Here is a 19,080-nt window from a genome sequence, read left to right as displayed (position 1 = left end):
GGGGGTGGGGGGGGTCCGTCGGGCTGGGCTTTTAGCTCTTCTCAGTGAACACAAAGCATTTCCTACCCATCTTGGGACACAATGCTGAAGCCACTGTGATTATCTTCATGGTAAAGCTGGGAACACGGAAGCCCAGAGAGGGCAAACAATCTTCCTGAGGTCACAAGGCCATGGAGATGCTCAGACCCGTTCAGTTCTCAGGGCTGCCTGCTTTCTTCTACTCTGAATCAAGTTGAAGATCAGAAAATATTTATTCCTGGTAGCACTGACAGGCGTACGGCTGCATGGCTCATGTCACTGGGAGCAGTGGTCTGTCATGTGGTCGGAGCCTGGGTTGGGATACTGACTTCCGTTTCCCCTGGCTGCTATCCCTAACCTAGTTGGTGCCTGGAGTCCCAATGATTAGGTTTAAAAGGCAAATCTTTTCCACTCATGCCGAACTTCAGGTCGGTGATTTCAGAGAGCCCTTACTTACAAAACCACCCAGTGTGGACATCACTGAATCACCACAATGAGCCAGGGAAAAGGCTCCTCACAGCCCCGCAGCAGGGCCAGTCATCCAGGGCTGCTGGCTGTAGCTAGTGCTCCTAGCTGCTCTTCTCAAAGAAGGTGGAGGGGAGCATCTTGGGGACTCCTGGGGTTTTGAGGGGCCAGAGCCTCCAAGTGACTTATGGAAGCTTCCTAGAGCCATGGGGTGTTTGTTGCCAGGAGCACAGCGAGCACGGGCAACACCTGCCCCAGCAAGTGGAAGCTGGGCAGAGCCTAGGGGGCCCAGGCTCAGGCTGGCAGACTGGCTCACCACAGGGCTTCCCTGTGCTGGCTGCCTGCTGCCAGGCCTTCTACCAGACCACTGACTCATGCAGGTTGCCAAGAAGGGCAGGACCTGAGAATAACTGTCTACCCCAACCACTCCCACTGGCTTTGGGCCCAGCAGGATCCAGCACTGCCAAGGGTTTGAAGCTCCTCTTGGGGCAGCTGGGGCTAGTTCTGACTCCTGCAGCTTGCGCCTGCCCCCAGGATGTCCTGCAAGTAGCCTGCCTCCAACTGGAAAGATCCAAGTGGCAGCTGTGAGCTAGGATCTGGACAATATTCTAAGCCACCCTGATGGTTGTGTAGGTCTTTCTTCCTTGTTTGTCCTAGCCTGCAAAAAGCTAATCTCTGCCTCAAACAGGCAGTATGTTTAAAAGAAATATTCAGTAGAAACACCACAGGGCTTTGCATGGGCTACTTGTTCAGAAGAACGGTGCTCCAACACTGCTCAGGGTTGGTCTTTGGAAGAACCAGGCTTTTTTTTTTTTTTCTAATTAAGAGCCATGATACCTTTGCAAAATGTAACCAACATGGCTTTGGTGACCAATGCTACAGTTTCTAAACCTGATCAGTTTCTATACTTAACTAGGAAGGTTACAGGATCTGACCATCTAGGACCACAGAGCCCCCCACCCCCACCCCCACCCCACCCCCGCCACACAGCAGCTTACATCAACATCAGCCTGATGAAATCTGGTAGTTACTTCGTGCCTAGGCTAGCACTGTTCAAGAGTTAGTGATATACTAGCAAACAGAGAAAACCCCACTTAGAGCTGGGACACTGCTCAGTGGATGGTTCACAGAAATGCACAAACTAAACATGGTGGTGCACACCTATCATCCTCGTACTTGGGAATTGGGAACAGGAGAAGTGGGAATTCAAGGGCATCTGTGGCTACACATGGAGTTAGATCAGGGTTACATGAGACCCTATCTCAAAACAAAAATTTCACAATTTCCCTCAGAAAGCCACCTCTGCTCCTATAACCCTAGGGCATCATGAGTAAACTTCATGTTTGAAAGCGAGATTGCTGTAGAAGGGGAAGGGCAGGGTGGACACAGAGGAGGCCATGGCAACCGTCAACAAACCAGGGAGCCCTAAGCTACAATGTCCTGCTTCTCATTTATGTCCACGGCTAAAGCGTGCTTGAAGGTAGAGACTTCTCACAAGTATTGACAGCTAAGGGGATACACGCATGCATAACAGCACACACACCAACACTACCCTGTCAACCTGCAGCCTTCCTTCCTTCCAAAACTGGAAGGGATGGGAGCTGGGTACCTGCCCCTGGAGGACCGGGACTCGGCTCCCATCGTGGGTAGGTACCTGGCTCAGCAGACTCATGAATACCTGCATAGACAGGTGGAACTGACTGTCTTGGTGGCTCCTGTGACTTCCAAATTCCTGGACTCTATTCACAATTCCTCAGGATCACAAGAGCTTCAATGGAGGAGGAAGGTGCATTGTCCACCCACCTGCTCCAGTGGTGGTGTCTTGCCCCAGAGAAGAGTGAAGCAAAATGCCAAAGCACAGGAAGGTAAGGGAGGTGGCAGCCAGGCTTTCTGGGAAGCAGGTGCCCTTTTTCCTTAGAACAAGAGCCAGGTTCTTCCCAGAAATCATCTTGCCCTGTGATGCCAAGTCAGCTCTGGTTCAGCACAAGGATCTTCCCTCTTTCCTGGCTGCCCAGAAGCAATATTAGGCAGTGGGTCTCTGGCCACTGGGTAACTACAGGTTGTTCTGGTGCAGCTTGGCCTGAGCAGAGAAGCCCCGCACCAAAAGACAGTGGAGAGCTGGGAGAAGCTGTGGGTGAGAGGAGCCCACAGCCAGGCTTTTGTGCCTAGCAGGCCATGGTCATCCAGGGTTCAGGAACCACAGGAGTCAAGACAAATGGGCCCTTGTGGTGCGGGGGACTGTTTGCAGTGCCAGGGACACTGCGTGCCCAGAGCTGCCACCAGCCTGTAGCCCAGGGCTGGGAAGGGCTGCCCTTTCAGACGGACCTCCCGAGCTGTCTTGACCTAAAGAACGCTTGGGACTCCAGCTAGACGCCAGGAAATGGCAGGGCTAGTGCCTGCTGACCTCTTTCCCACAGAACTGTTCCAGTAAGGAAGTTCCCAGCTGGCACTGCTTTGGCCCCATACCCACACCTCAGCTACCTGCTGGTCCTCTACCAACTCTAGGACTTCGTTCCTTCATCACTGTCTTTCTAGAAGGCAAGACTCTCAGATGCTCATATCTGGGAACCTAACAGGAGAAGAGCAAAGTACCAGACCCTTCTCCTACTGGGGCCTGCCGGGGGCTGCCTGGTCTCCATGCCCCCACCATGCATGCCAGGCTATGTGGAGCACTTCCCAGTCACTGAAATGCTCAGTAAGCTTCGAATGATTATCAACATATGAACAGATCAGAAAATGGACACCAAGGCAGCTGAGGGCGAAGGCTCACCTCCCAACCCCACAGCCAGGATGTGACAGGCCCCACATAACTTGTCCCTTCACACTTACACTGGTTCAGCCACCTGTAGGTCTGTCATGTCTGGGGACACATACACTATTGGGCCACAGTGACGAGGGCAGGGTGTCCAAAGGCAGGAAGCCGTTCCCCAGCCACTGGCATGCACACGGAGCACACGCTAACTGGCATCCCACACAAGGCAGCAAATGACACAGTTGCTCCATCTTGAAGCCCCAGAGGCCTGGAAAGAGGCCTGGAAGGCACAGCATCTTTCCCACACAACTACCCCACGATGACATAGTATGACCCGGTGGCTCATTCCCTCAGTGCCTACATCTAGTTTCTGTCCCCAGCACCTGTTACTGGCAGGGCTGCTGGGGACAGAGCAGGAAGCAATGGCTCTGTAAAGGGGTTTCCCAGCCCTGGCTGCTGGGAAGTAACATCCTTAGAGTCCCAAAGACGTTGCGGACATGAATCTTAACCCCTTCCCGCTGGACACTACCTGCCCACATGCTCCCTCCAGCCTCCAGGTGTCACTCTGGCCACTCAGGGCTGCTCCAAGCCAGGTTGCTCTTCAAGTCCAATCCTGAGCATGAATACTTAGTTAGGAGGCCTGAAATTGGCCCTGGGAGGCAGTGGACGACAGCAAGGCCACCTCAAATGGCTCAGACAATATACTCAACTTCTTAGGGTCTGTCTGGGAATATTTGTGGATTCAATTCAGAGCCTGCGAGTGTCCCTGCCTGTTCCTATTGTAAGAGCAGTCACTTCTGGAAAAGCCTGTAGCTACTTGTCTTCAGACACCCCTGTCCCCTAGGAAGGTGTCTGAGCACCTTCATCCACACTCCACATCTCTAAGCCTGCAAGGGAGCTCCTGGAGGCTCAGGGTCAGGCTCCCACCAGCCTGACTTCATCCTCCCTCTGACTTCACACAAGCCAGACCTGCTAGCACCTAACCCTCCTTGTGACAGGAGGCAGAAAATGATACTGACAACCAAGGCTGGGACTCAGCCAGGTATGGGTGGATTCCTTTGGAATGGATTCCTTTCAGGTGGGAGAGCCCCAAGGCCTCAAAACCCTTTCTTCTCCACCCTCCTAGTTTGAACTTTACTGGGATATCTCACCCACTCCCGGTCTCTTGTGACAAGTCACCTAGGGTCAGGATGGAATCCCCAAAGAGATGGAAGAAGAGATGGAAGAGGAGGTAGGCTACACAAGCACCTCTCCTCTCTCCTTTGGTAATAAAGGACCTCAGGCAGTACTCAGGAGAACAGGCTCACCCTCTCCAGGAGAGCAGTCTCTGGGTCCCACTCAGGTAGAGGAGCAGAGCAGGGAGGTGACTCATTCAGTCCTCTCACCCAGCCCCAGAAGAGCAGGAAGCCTCCTTCCTTTAATTATGCACCCAGTCTATAAGGCTAGGGTCAAAGCTGTGCAAAGGGTAGGGTGCCCGAGCAGTGGGGCTGAGTGCTCCGATTCCCCTTGCCTCCGTGCTGGGATGGCATGAGCAGAGTCAATCTTGCTTACCCCAGTCTTCCCCATTGCTGAAGCACCTACTATGGGCTTGCCCAATGCCTCTGTCCCTCACGTAACAAGCAAGCATCACTCAGGTCAGAGGCCAGGCTGTAGCCCAAGGTTATCCAGTAAGAGACTGAGTGAGTGCGGCTCCCTCCTGGGTCAAGGAGTCACCAACAGCTCACTCCCCACTGGCACACCCAGACAGAATGTCTGGAGGTCATATCCCCACATCTTCCTCACTCTAAAAGTTCACCCTGCTCCTTCCTGCTCTCTCCTCTGTGCTGCAAGGACAGTCCAGGTGGTCAGAGGCTGCCTCTTGCTCGACTCTGTACCCCAACAACCTTCTTCAAGCAAAGGGTTGGGCTCCACAAATGAACATAGCACCTAAAGGAGCCTATAGTTACATATTATTCCCTTGCAGGGAACTTCCTTGGAGAAAGGGAAAGGAGAGAACACAGACAGATTCTGAAGGATGGTGGCATTTTATCCCAGCATGTAGGAGGTAGAGGGAGGCAGAATGAGTTCAAGGCCAGCCCAATCTACATGGTGATAAACAGAATAACTTAGCTATCATCTCAGGATTTTTTTTTTTTTAAAGATTTTATTTATTTTACATATATGAGTACACTTTAGTTGTTTTCAGGCAAGCCAGAAGAGGGCGTCAGATCTAATTGCAGATGTTTGTGAGCCACCATGTGGTTGCTGGGAATTGAACTCAGGACCTCTGGAAGAGCAGTCAGTGCTCTTAACCACTGAGCCATCTCTCCAGCCCCATCTCAGGATATTTAATACTGAAACCTCAAGCCTAGTGTCCAGCTGCACAGACAGTACACCAGAAGCCACTGAACCTGAACCCTGGAATCTACCAGCTGAGGCAGACTCAGGCAAGTGGAGGCCCTGGGCCTGATTTCTCACATCCCATGCAAGTCCCCCAAAGTGACATAACTTACAGGGTGGTATTTATGTTTAAAGTGGTGAGCACATAGGAAAAGGGGCAGATGAGCCACAGATGGAGAAACAGGTCAATAAAAAGAATTACGCTGTGGTCACCTGGCTAGTTAGTCTCAAAGTTGGTTTGGGACCACAGCCTTGTATTCCAGGGGCTCCAGGGGACTTGGTCTTTGCCACAGCTGGGATGCTGCCTTGCCCCAGGACTAGGGAGTCCGGGGCCACAGGGTATTTGTGTATGGGCTGTATGTTGTTAAAACATCATGCCTGTCCCTCTGGTATGGCTGGCACCAGGCTACAACTGACTGTAGCTCTGATTCTGAATTTTCTGACATTCTACCACTGTCTAACTGTCACTCAGATAACCAGAAAATGGCATTGGCTTGACAGTAGGCAGACGAGGGGACTGGCAGCTGCAGTGTGGGGTGATTGGAAGAGAGAAGAGACTGGGGTTTCTCTGAGGAAGGAACCAGGGGGTGAGAGCTGCTAGGTCCTGTAGAGAGGTACGGGTGGATCGACCATAAGAGGTAACCACGCAAATTCAGAGCTAAGAGCCACACAAGGCAGTGGGAAAGCCCCTAGCCAGGAGCCTTCCTGCAGGTATTTTGGGGGACTGTGGTTGCTAAGCAACTGTACTAGGTTACCATGGGAACTCTCCTGTCTTCTGGGACTTGTCATTTTTAAGGGGATGCTACATTCCTTCCCATCTCTACCTCCTCAAGCTGTCTCAGCTACCTGTAAGGGGACCTGGAGGCTCCCCAAACCTACCTTGCCTACAAGGAAACCACCTATCCATACCTCTAAGAAAAGACTCAGATTTGGGGGGGGGGGGTTGGAGGGCTGGGGGGCAGGTATTACAGTGTACCTCAGGATGACCTTGAACTCATAATTCTCCTACTTCAGCTGGAATTACAGGTGTGGACCACTGTGACTCTCTAAGAGCAGATTCTCTTGAAGCTCGAGACCCAACACAACACAGAAAGCAGAACCGAGGCCCTCATTAGAGTTAGGGGGATGAAAAGGCTCTTTAGCTCGGTTTGCATCTCCATTCCTGCTAATAGCACCTAAGGGCCTTCCCACCCTACCAGGGCTCTGACCACTGAAAGCCCAGAATAACTGGAGGGCATTCTCAACCCTAGCCCTAGTGCCTGGCCCCTCCCTGGATTGTCTGTAAAGGAGTGTCACCTGGGGCTTGCCATTACCCAACTAGGGGTTGTCTCCATGCCCAGCCAAGCAGTGTTTCCCACCCAGAAGTAAGGTGGCAGCCCCAAGAGAGAAGCGGACAGGGGACAGCAAGCAGCTGCCTCACAGAGCTCTGGGCAGACGGTGAGATGCTGAAGTAGAGTCAAGGGTTGTCAGGACTCCCACCACTCCCTGGCATGACATCCTCACCCACCAAACTGTAGGTGGCAGAGCTGAGGCTGAGCTCAGGTCCTGAGGCCCTAGTCACATCCTGTCCCATCAGACCAGCCCCATATACAAGCTGAGGGGCTTTCCACCTGAGGCCATGTGCACACAGCTCTCTTTTAACTGATTTGGCCAGAGGGCCACTGGCCATGAGCTCAAGGACAAGATTGTACCCAGCATGGTATGCTCATACGGGGTGTGGGCAAAGAAGGGTGACTAGGAAAAATGGCCTCCACTACAGGTAACTGCCCCACCTCACTGAAGTGGAGACATTCCACACTGTACTAACCACTCTGCTTACAGAAGGGCATGTGAGAAGACCATGCACAAGCTGGGTAGACATGCCTCCTTTGGGACAGGGAAATGGCTGATGCTGAGGACAAGGTCCTGCCAGTCATGTGCTGTACAAGCAGTCCACCTTTCCCTAAGGCTACTTCTTGTGGCCTGTGGTAACTGAAGAGCTGTCTGGAAACTGCAGTTGGCCAACAACTTGCTGATGAAGATGCAGAAGGAAGCACAGTCCAGGCCCACACTGTGTGTCTTGGGGACGGGGTGGGAGGAGTGGGGGGAGGATGATGAGCTCAGGCCTCTCCCTCAATGGCTACACACCCTGCTGCTCACCTGCTGATTCTGATTTCCTTCTGTGTGTGATTTTCTTCAATGATGACTCCTGACCTGTTTACAGTTTGCTTTGTCTCCTGGCAACCAGGTGAGTCTTTGTGGACACTCAGTATAGGGCAGTACTGGACTGCCACACCGGAGATCACAGCACCACCTGCTGGTGCTACCATTGGTAGCCTTGAGCCTTCCTACAGGGGTGAACATCCTGTAGGATGTGCCACATCCTCAAATGCCCCCTAAAACCTGAAGGAACCCGGCCTTCCCTATACCCTCATCACAGGCTCAGCTGTGTCCTACCAAAAGACCTGGGGTCCTGAAAGTACAGTCAAGACAAGGCTAGACTGGGATGGGTTCATCCTAACACACACACACACACACACACACACACACACACACTATCCTTATAGTACTGGAGACAACCAGACACAGACACACAGAAGCAGCCCTGTGGAGGCAGAGGACTTGAAGTGACATGTTTGGGGGATTTAAATAAGGACTACAGCCATGCCAGAAGCTGAAGAGGCAGGATGCTCTCTCCTAGAGCCTGAGGAGAGGGCTCCGTGGTGTTGGTGTCTTGCTTTTTAGGCTTCTGGCCTCTAGAACCATGAGAGCAGATTTCTGTTGCACAGGGTCATCCAGTACATGGCATCTTGCTAGAGCAGCCACTGGACACTAACACAACATACTAGGCCTGTCACTTTTCGTCACTGTCACACCTACCTCCCTGACTCCTGTCTTACTCCCTGGCAGCTCTCTGCACTGCTCTTCCTGCCTTCTCTGGTGTGGCTGACCTATGAGACGTACAAGCAAACGGATGAACGACTCTCCCTCTCTACAACTTCACTAGTTCAGACGACCATACAGTCAGACGATGGGGAAATGGCTCAGAGGCCATTCCCCAGGACCAGGACCTCCAGGACTCAGGCAAATGCCCGATGGGTGTGGCTATCTGGCTATAACTCTAGCCTCAAAGGGTAGAGACAGGGGATCTCCAGAACAAGCTGGTCTTAGTTGAGACCCTGCCTCAATGAATACAGCACCTACCACACTCATGTGCCTACACATGCATCCAAGCCTGATATGCTGGAGTTCCCGACACTCGGAAGAGGATAACATATATGCATATATATGCACATACATGTATAACACACATACCTGAAAATGGAAAAAGAAAAAGTCGAGAGACAGCAGAGGCGTGGAGACAAATGGGGTGACAGCAATGAAGGTGTTAGCAGGTGAGGAGGGAGAAGCTTCCCGCTGCTCATCGCCACCCTGGAAACTTGGACCAACCAACCTCTGTGTCCATATCCCTTGCTCTTCAATATCAGGAGGTTAAAGGCCACATGGGTCACCCATCTCTGCCTTTGTTCTGGAGTAGCCACTGTGCCTCTCAGGGCCTGCCTAGTCTCCCATTAGCACAATGGGGGCTCATTCTAGCATCTACTTGGCAGTGTGTGTGTGTGCATGCATTCATGTGTGTCTGTGTACGTGTGTCTCTGTGTGTAAGATGATACCGTTACATTTGGGGACTGCTGTCAGCTGTGACTAAAACAACCTTAAGATGGTGAAGAACTGTGAGCGGGGGTGAAAACAGCAGGGACATAAGCCACAGCAAGCCTGGCTCTGGGCAGCAGGGCAGGGACAGTCATGTCTCATCTCCCAGTCTATACACTGGAGGGTAGACCTGTAAGCAAAGTCAGACACACTGGCACACACCTCCCAGTGGCCTGCATGCTAAGTCTTCTGCTCAGCCAATACATCAACCCACAATGCCTCCCACTGAAGCCACCTTTCCTAACCCCATCCCCTGAAGCGTGCTGGATTTGACTAGCTTCCAACCAACAAATACTGTGACAAAGTCACTACCGACATTTGGTTACAAAGTGTCTTGTGTCTTACTGGCTTTCTCTTGTTTCCTCCTGCCTCTCCATCTTCCCTGCCCGACTCTGAGGAAGCAGGTTCTGATGTTATGAGCTATCCTACAGAAAGGCAGGTCCACGTGGCAAAAGAACCCACAGAGGTCTCTCATGGTCAACATGGATCTGAGGCCCCCGACTGGATCCTGCCAATCACATTAGAATGAACTCCAACGTGGTTCTTCCCAGCTGAACCAGCCTGGGTCTTGTAACACAAAATTATCAAGGTCTGGGGGGCGTTAGCTGTGAGTCAGGGGTGGACTCTTACACCTTGGAGGAGAAGGAGAGCTTCTGCTTCTTCCCTTGCACTCTTAGGAGTTCCCAAAAGGTAGGACCTACCTACAGCCATCATTTTAAGAGCCACACCCAGGAGCAAGGCAGCCACTGGTCGGAGTTCAAGCATGCAAGGCACTACGTGAAAAGACAAGAGGAAGCCGAGGGCCTTATACCCAGCTCACTCTGAGGACAGGGATGCTGGTTGGGGTAGGCTTGGAAGAGTGGAACACACGACAGCCAAAGAATGACTCTTGGAACTCTGCCCCCCACCCCTTCACCTCCAGTTGCTCCACTGAGTACAAGGACACTGCTGCCCCCCAGTGGCCAGTACCAGCACAACACCCCCCCAGGCAAGAAACCCTGAAAACAAAACACAACCTTTTGTTTGCGTGTTGTCAAGGTAGCAGGTTTCCCAGGCCCCAGCTGGGCAAAGGAACAAGGCCTGCAGGTTTCAGGGGTTACCACAAAGATCTCAGAAGCTTCATTTCGCCCCTCTTTCCTTCTGATGGCTCTGGGGTTCTGGCTCACTCAGGAGGCCTCCTCTTTCAGTCTAGGCAATGACTCTGACCCCATTTCCAAATAAGAATCACACATTCTAATGAGGGTGGTCTTGTCCTTGGACTCTGGAGGAAAGGTCTAGAGTTTTGCCTCCTTCTGAGTTACTCTGGTCTTTAAGTCACTAAGTAAGGCCTCTCTCTGCTCTGCAAGTCCACCGGGGAGAAGACATTTTCCTAGAATTTTTATGGGTAATGGGTCACTGAAGGAGAGCCAAAGCTAAAGACATTCCACAAGCCCCTGGAACCCCCCGGGGCAGGGAGGGGTCACAAAGGCCAAGCATCCTAAGAGCAAAGGAGGAAACTGAGGTTTACTCAGCAGCCTCCTCCACACTAAGGACCTCCGCCCTGCCCTCCAGGCTAGTCGGAGGATGGCCCCTGACGAGCAGACCCTGGGAATCTCAACGTCTCTTTCTCCATCAGCGCCTCCTGTACAATGGACACCCCCAATGTTGCTAGGAGACTGGACGCCTCAGCCCTAAGACAGAGCTGCCTCCTGCCTCTTCCTTCTTCCACCTCACCACACCACCTCCACTGTCCCAATCTTCTCGGAAACCTAGGAAATCTGTAGGGGTGTGTGCTCGTGCCTGAGTAGGCTCCACAAGGAGAGGGTTAGCCACTGTTCCCCAGAACCTCAGGAGGCTCATTCCCAAAGCAAAACCCCACGCGAGGGTTGAGCCCTGACGCCAGGGGCCGGAAGCCTTTCCTTCTCCGCTGGTCTCCGCCCACCTGGCATGCCTCTTTCCAGACCTCAGTTTCCCGATTGTACTAAGACAGGTTGGACGCGGAACAGCATTAGGTGCAAGCTCGGCGTAGACACGGCTCTGCTCGCTCTCCGGGTGGGTGCGGGCCTCGTCCACATCCACGGCTACAGGGCCCCACAGCGACTCACCTGGCAATCTACCATCATCCTCAGCCTCGGCAGCTCATCGCCAGCCCCAGGGCGCGGCCCGGGGCTCGCAGAGGCCGCTCGCCTCGGCCCGCGCGCGGCGCAGCGGGGCGTCCGGCTGCGGGGCTCATGGCGCGGCCTCCGGTCCCCGCCAGGCCCGGAGCTCCGCGGCCCTCGCCAATGCCGCTCCCATTGTCTGCGCCGCGCCTCTCCTCCCCTCGCCGCGCTCCTGGCCGTTGGGGCCTCGCTGCTCGGTTCCGCCGGAGCTCACGGAGCTCGGGACGGGTGGGCGGAGACAGCGCGGCCCCGCCCCTGCCCCGCCCAGCTCGCTCGCAGGTGCGAGGGGCGGGCGCGGTGCGCGAGCTCCGGAACCAGCTCGGCCTCCTTTCCCTCCTGGCGCAGGCGGCTGGACTTGGGATGTCGGCCTGATGTCCACGGCACGGCGCGCGCACGTGACCCCGCCTAGCCGCGCGCACGCGCCGCGCACCGAGAGCTTTTTCTGGGCTGGTCTCCTGTGTCTCTCGGCCCAGCCAGCTGCGCTGTACTTCTACCCCTGTAGGGTTTAGGATCATTGTCACGGATGCTAAGTCTGGGAGGACATGGAGATCCTGGACATTCTGTTACCCAGGTACCTCGACGCCACCTGCAGGACTCAGCTTGGTGGCAATAGACTCTGAGGCTGGCAAGAAAGTCAAGTCGCTCCTCCAGTCCCTCCCTGAGTCTCTCCTATCCCTTCTCATCGATGTCACCACAGAGAATCAGGTTGCCTCTGGCTGGTACGAGGGTTAGGAGAGAATCTAAAAGGAGCTTCTTGTACCTGGGGATGAGCAGGTGTTGGGGTCTGGAAAATTACTTCTACCAAGGAGTCCTTGATTACTCGGGATTAAGCCTCATTTAGGGAGTTGGAGAGATGGTTCCGCTGGTAAGAACGATTGCTGCTTTTCCAGAATACCCTAGTTCAGTTCCCAGCACCTATTCTGGAGTTCCAACACTGTCTTCTGGCTACACACATACACATAAATAAAAATAAATCTTGCTGGGTGTGGTGATGCACACCTTAAACTCCAGCTCTGGGGAGGCAGAGGCAGAGGCAGAGGAGGCAGAGGAGGCAGAGGAGGCAGAGGAGGCAGAGGAGGCAGAGGCAGGCAGATCTCTGTGAGTATAAGGCCATCCTGATCTATGTAGTACGGTTCATGCCAGCCAGGGCTACAGAGTGAGACCCTGTCTCAAAATAGAAAAATAAAATTCTTTTTTTTTTTTTTTTTTTTTTTGGTTTTTCGAGACAGGGTTTCTCTGTATAGAAAAGTAAAATTCTTAAACAAAAAGCCTCATTTATAATGAGCAGTGGCACCAACCTTCACACCAGCTTTTGTGACCACCTCCAACTGTGCCTGAGAGACTTAAAAGCAGTATTCATCCTCTGCCCTGTGATGGGCCTTCACCACCCAGTTGCTCTCCTGTCTCAGCCTTTGGAGGTCCTCCATTTCCCTGTTTTATTTTGAAGCACACTTACACTAACCCACTTCTCTTTTCTTTTCTTTTTTTCCAATTCATTTTACTACTTATGTGTAAGTAAGCACTTATGTTCAAGGAATCCAGAAGAGGGTATCTGGTCCCTTGGAGCTGCCTTGTAGATGCTGGGAAGAGCAGCCAGTGCTCTCAATCACTGAGCCATGTCTCCAGCCACTAACCCATTGTCAATGTAAGAAACGGGCTTTCAGAAGTCACCGAGACCCTACTTGTCACAGGTCATGATGAGGCCCAATTATGGCTTTGAAACAAGGTCAACAGACCCCCAAACCATGCTGTATAGGAACCTAGGACATGTGATGCTGTCTCTGAGGAACTAGGGCTTGGAGTGCCCAGTGATACCAGGCAAGGAGTTGAGGGTTACTGCAGGCTAGGGGGCCTGAACCCTAAGAAGTCTCCTCAGAGCCAAGGCGTCTTAGAGAGGACGGCTGGAGGTGTTGGGTGGGTATTTGCAGAGTTGTGTGGCCGGCCCTTATAAGCTTAGCCATGAGGATGGAAACCACTGTTCATGAAGGGACAGAGTGTTTGAGCCTGGAGCAGGTGCTCTGTGGTTGGACTGGTGTCCAATCTCAAGTGCTGCTCCTTGGACACTATCCACCTTTTGTGACATAGTCCCTTTTACTGACCTGAATGAAGCTTGATGATTAGGATAGACTGAATGGCCAGTTGGTTCCAGGGCGCTGCCATCCCAAGCTCTCCTTCGCTAGGATAACAAATGCGTACCACCACATCTGGCTTTTTCGGATTCTTTGGGAATATCATATGAGCACTGCATTTACATCATCTTCCTCCTCCAGTTGCTCCCACGTCTGTCCCACTGTTGAAATTCATGGCTTATTCTTTCATTATAATAGTTACACAGACACACACAGTTTATCAGTACAGTCTGCTGGGCTGGAGAGATGGATGGCACCGCGGCTAAGAGCACTGGCTGTTTTTCCAGGGGTCTGGAGTTCAGTTCCCAGCAACCACATGGTGGCTCACAACCATCTGAAATGGGATCTGATGCCTATTTTTGGCACAAAGGTGTACATTCAGATAGAGCACTCATATACATAAAATAAATAAATCTTTAAAAAACTAAATACAGTCAACTGAGTTCATTTAATGTTGCTCATATGTGTTTGGGGCTAATCTTTTGGGGTTGGCTACCTCACTTGGGAGTTTGTCCCCAAAGAAGATTTATTTGCCCTCTCCCAACAAACATCAGTCACCTATAGCTCTCTCTCTAGGGGAAGCACCTGTGCGAATTTCCCTATTGTCTTAGTTAGGGTTTCGTTATTGTGAAGAGACACCATGACCAAGGCAACTCATAAAGGCAAACATTTAATTAGCACTGGCTTACAGTTTCAGAGGCTCAGTCCATTATCACCGTGGTGGCAAGCATATAAGCATGCAGGCAGACATGGTGGTGGAGGAGCCCAGAGATCTACATCTTGACCTGAAGGCAGTAGATGGGGACAGTCTTCCTCACTGGACAGAGCCTAAGCAGAGGAAGCTTCAGAGCCCACCTACACAGGAACACACTTCCTCCAACAAGGCCACACCTCCTAATAATGCCAATCCCTACGGCCTAGCATTCAAACATGAATCTATAGGGGACAAACTTATTCAAACTACTACATTCCATGTCTTTGGTTCCCATAGACTTGTAGCTATATCATAATGCAAAATGCATTTAGGCCAACTTCAAAAGTCTCCATAGTCTATCACAGTCTCAACAATGCTTAAAAGCTCAAAGTCTCTTGAAGTGGTATTATTTTGAACCCCCTCTCAACTTCCTGGCAGGTATGTGTGCCACCTGCCCCAATGTTTTGGATCCCAGATGGAAAGACATACAAGCCTCTGTGTGTGTGTGTGTGTGTGTGTGTGTGTGTGTGTGTGTGTGTTTCATTGGCAGAGGAGGTATGTGCACCCACTGGGAGTTTAGAGCAGAATAACAATTTACCGCTTCAGTCTCTTCTAAATGCAATCTCTTAACTGTAAGCCTCTATAAAACCAAAATCAAAAGCAGATCACATATTTCCAACATCACAGGACATACATTACCATTCCAAAACATCGTAATGAGGACATAATGGATCAATGCAAGACCAAAACCCAGCTGGGCAAACCCCAAACTCTGCATCTCATGTCTAATGCCTTTCAGTTTTGTTGGCAGCAATTCTTTCTCTTAGGCTGGCTCCATTTTCCATTGGCAGCTTTCCCCAGCAGATAACCAACCCATGGTTCTGGCATTGAAAACATCTTGCGGTCTCCAAGGCAACTTCAATGTTACAGCTTCTTGTTCCAATATCTGGGATCCACACATGATCTTCTGGGCTCCTCCAAAGGGCTTGTATCACTTCTCCAGCTCTGCCCTCTGTAGCACTCTAGGCTCTGGCTGACTTTCACTCCACTGTTGCTGCTGTTCTTGGTGATCATCCCATGGTACTGACATCGCCAGTAGACTGGGGTCTTCCACTGCAACTATGGTTCACCAATAGCCTCTCATAGGCTCCCTTCATGGTGCCATGTCTTAACTTCTTTGCATGATCTCTTCAGTCCTTGGCCTTCAACGGCCACTGAGGCTGTACCTTCATCAATGGCCTTTCCTGGCGTTTCAGAGTGCCAAGTCTTAGCTGCTCTCCATGCTTTCAAGACCAGTACCACATGGGTGACTCTTACACATTACTAAGTCTAGCTACCAGCATGGTGTCTATCTCTGGAACACAGTGTCTTTGTGCTCTCAGAAAACAGAAGATTTTGCTTCAAAAACGCTGGTCTGGTCTTAGCTCTAGCTAACCAGCACCAACTGTCCCACTGACCCCTTTTATTCTTGACTCTAAAGCCAGAGCCATGTGGCTGAAGCTGCCAAGTTCTGCAGAACATGGCCCCCTTGTTCTGTCATATCTTCACTAGTGTTCTGGTTTTGATTGTGGTTCCAGGTTCCACCTCTCCATTCAGGGTGTCCAGACACTGCCAGTACACCAGCTCAGAGAGCACAGGGTAAAGTCTGGAATGAATGGGGTCCACAGTCCACCTCTCTTCCAGGCTGGAAGGGGGAAGTGGAGTCTGGGACAAGCCAAATACCAGTTGGTTGGGAGCAAGTGCCAGGAGGGTGGGAAGAGAGAAGGGCTTCTTCGAGAATCTCGGTGTTATGGCTCTTTTAGGCCTTCTCCGATGATCTTTAATACAGCGACTCTCTGGGATGATCTTAGCTTGTTTGTATTTCTTTATTAGGAGGGAGGGTGGGTTTGAACATAGACACCTTATTTGGGGTGAACCAAGGGTTATATGATTTTGGGGGAAGGGTATGGGACTATCCAGAGAAGGAAGGTCATTGGTATGTAAGGCTTGGAGAGGATGCATTCCAGGTATTGGGTACATGACTGACTGCCCGTGACAGGGAAGGGGCTGGTTCTACCCTTGCTGGTCAAGTTATGAGATTTCTGGGGTTTGAACTTGCTCTACCTCACCACTTCCTCTTGTGGCATGATTCACGAGCACCACATTTGATAATATCCTTCTCTGGCTAAGCTTGGCTGTTCTGGAACTTGCTCTATAAACTGATGTGGAGAAACCTTGCTGCTAAGGTCAACATCTGACATTACTAGAAAGTCCCAAGCTCAGTGTAAAATCGCAGACTCCCTTTACCTTCTCCTCCTCTGACCTTGTCTGGGGACCTTGAAACCTCCACATCCTCTTTTGGTGGAAGTCGAGTTGTAGCCTCGATAGATTACAGGTTCAGCTCCCTTTCTTCTGATAAGAAACCTTTTGAGCAAGCACCTGAGATTCCTGGAGTGCCTCCCTGTGCTAATGAGGAATCTCACTTATCCTTCACCCAATGCCCTTTGCCCATCCCAGATATTCCTACCTGTTCTGCGCCCCTTTTTGAGTCCCCTTCGCCCGTGAAAGAGACACGTGAGGCAGTGTTCGGGTGGTTACTACAACGAGACTTTATTCTTGTATCAGCAGAAGTGGAAAGACCCAAAGCCCAGGAAAGGCACTGCTATATGTACCCTAGAGTGGCATGTTTTTCTGATTGGCTGTTCACTCATCACCCCATATTATGCCCCGGGGATGGGCAGTGACTTTGGCGCGCTTTTGCCTTTAGTTGTTTACTTGTGGGAGCACAGGATGCCCGCACCATCTTGTAATGGCAAATGTTGTCATGCTCACTGCGGCTCCTAACACCTACCCCCTTCCCCAAAACTATATAACCCTTCATTCACCCCAAATAAAGTTAATCTGTCTCCCCGAGCTGATCCGAAATGTGATCACAAAATGTCACCACTTTCATTCATACTCATGGGCTGTCGTCTGAAAGCCTGTTCATTGACTCTGCTCCCTTTGTCCCCCTGGGCTAGTGGTTAACAACCCCAGGGGTGGGTGGGGGAGAGGACCACAGACTGGCTGTGATATTAGAGGTCTGCATATCCTTGTTTCCTGAGTACTGGGATTAAAAGCATGTACCACCAATGCAGGGACCTAAACTTTTCTTTACCTGGAACTTGCTCTGTACCAGGGTGGCTTTCAACCCAGAGATCTACTTGCCTCTGTCTCCTGGGATTAAAGGTGTGTACCAACTTGCTTGGACCTAAGCTTCTCTTTAATTCCTTTTCATAATATCTTTATAAGCATGACCAGTATGTTTCAAGATCTGGATCAAAAGTCTCAAGATCTGGATCACAAGTGTGCCCTCCATTTGTGGATAATACAAATTATTATTGTAAATTGCCCTGAGATCACTCCTTTAATTCCATTTAATATCCTTGAACACAGAATTTAGCTATATTCCACTTCCTGGTCCCCTTTTATACTTGAACCATACATTTTGTATTTTTCCTTTCTAAACTTGCTACACTTGATCAAAACACTCTTCATAAAAGTGAACCACAGGACAGAGTCTATGCTGGGCTGTTTTGAGATTTTCTTCCACAATAAAATTAATCTAAAACTCCTCACTTTAGTGTCAAACCGTGCTAGGATAATCTTCTTATACACTGTGTAAAGGTTGTCTTTGTATTATTCAAATGTTGATTTTTGTACCAGTAGAAAGCTGAGTACTATCTGGACTTTGGTATTGTTATTTTTATGAAGCACCACCTATCTCAGTGCTCCATAAACATTCTTCTTCATCACCTTCTGAGTAGTATAATAAAGAGCTGATAGTCTATAACTGGACAAGGGAGAAAAGGCGGGGCTTCTGGGCAGAGTTGGAACTCTGGGAAAGAATCAGGCATGGCATGAATTCACCAGACAGGACACAGAAGAAAAAACAGGTGCTGGTATTGAAGGAGAGATAACTGGGCCAGCGGCAGAACTTAAATTGGAATAAAGCAGTTAATTAAGCCATAAGAGCTAGTTGGGAAATAGCCTAAGCTAAGGCCTGAGCTATAATAAATAATTGTCTCTGTGTCATTATTGAAAGCCAGTGGGTCAAGACACTCTGCTGGCAGGCATACTCTTCAAACAAGGGCAAAAAGCAGCTATGTTCTTCAAAATATCACAAGAATGATCTCTAGGCAACATACTAAAATTCTTCTCCTCTGAAACTTCTTGAGCCAGGTCCCCACAGTTCAAATCATCCTCAGTACAACTGTCTTCCATGTTCCTACTAAGATAACCCATTAAGCCTCACTTAAAGCATTCCATATTCCTCCAAACAAAAATCACAGTCAAGTCCATCACACCAATGCCTCAGTCTCTGGTACCAAATTCTGTCTTAGTTAGGGTTTCATTGCTGTGAAACATGACCAAGGCAACTCTTATAAAGGACAACATTTAATTGGGACTGGCTTACAGGTTCAGAGGTTCAGTCCATTATTATCATGGCAGGAAGCATGGCAGCAGGCAGGCAGACTTGGTACCGAAGAAGCCTAGATTTCTACATCTTGATCCAAAGGCAGCAGAAGGGATAAGCATAGGAAGCCTCAAAACCCACCTATACAGTGACACACTTCCTCCAACAAGGCCACACCTCCTAATAGTGCCACTCCATACAGTCAAGCATTCAAGCAGATGAATCTATGGGGGCCAAACCTGTTTAAGCCACCACATTTATCCATGTTGGTATGTTATTTTTTTAAGTCTTGTTTAGGCAAAGATATTGTTGAGATTTTTCTGGGTGATGCTTCACTGTCAAACATAAAAGACACTATCTTGAAGCAGACAACCACC

At 50.6% G+C, this 19,080-nt stretch overlaps 1 protein-coding gene across 2 annotated transcripts in view; it reads right to left on the bottom strand.

Annotated features, from left to right (window-relative positions):
* The window catches only part of Ralgds (ral guanine nucleotide dissociation stimulator), a 40,520-nt gene extending 28,867 nt beyond the window's left edge, over positions 1–11,653 (bottom strand). Inside the window, exon 1 of one of the 2 annotated variants that reach the window (XM_034495109.2) lies at positions 11,392–11,653. In XM_034495109.2, coding sequence (XP_034351000.1) covers positions 11,392–11,409 — 18 coding nt within the window. In that variant the 5' untranslated portion in view covers positions 11,410–11,653. The remainder of the gene's footprint in view (positions 1–11,391) is intronic. The other variant, XM_034495112.3, reaches the window with a different exon arrangement.
* Positions 11,654–19,080: the final 7,427 nt, after the last annotated feature.

The sequence above is a fragment of the Arvicanthis niloticus genome, chromosome 2 (genome assembly GCF_011762505.2).
Source record: "Arvicanthis niloticus isolate mArvNil1 chromosome 2, mArvNil1.pat.X, whole genome shotgun sequence".
Lineage (NCBI taxonomy): Eukaryota > Metazoa > Chordata > Mammalia > Rodentia > Muridae > Arvicanthis > Arvicanthis niloticus.
Note: the sequence above shows the minus strand (reverse complement) of the source record. Positions and strands in the feature narration are given on the sequence as shown.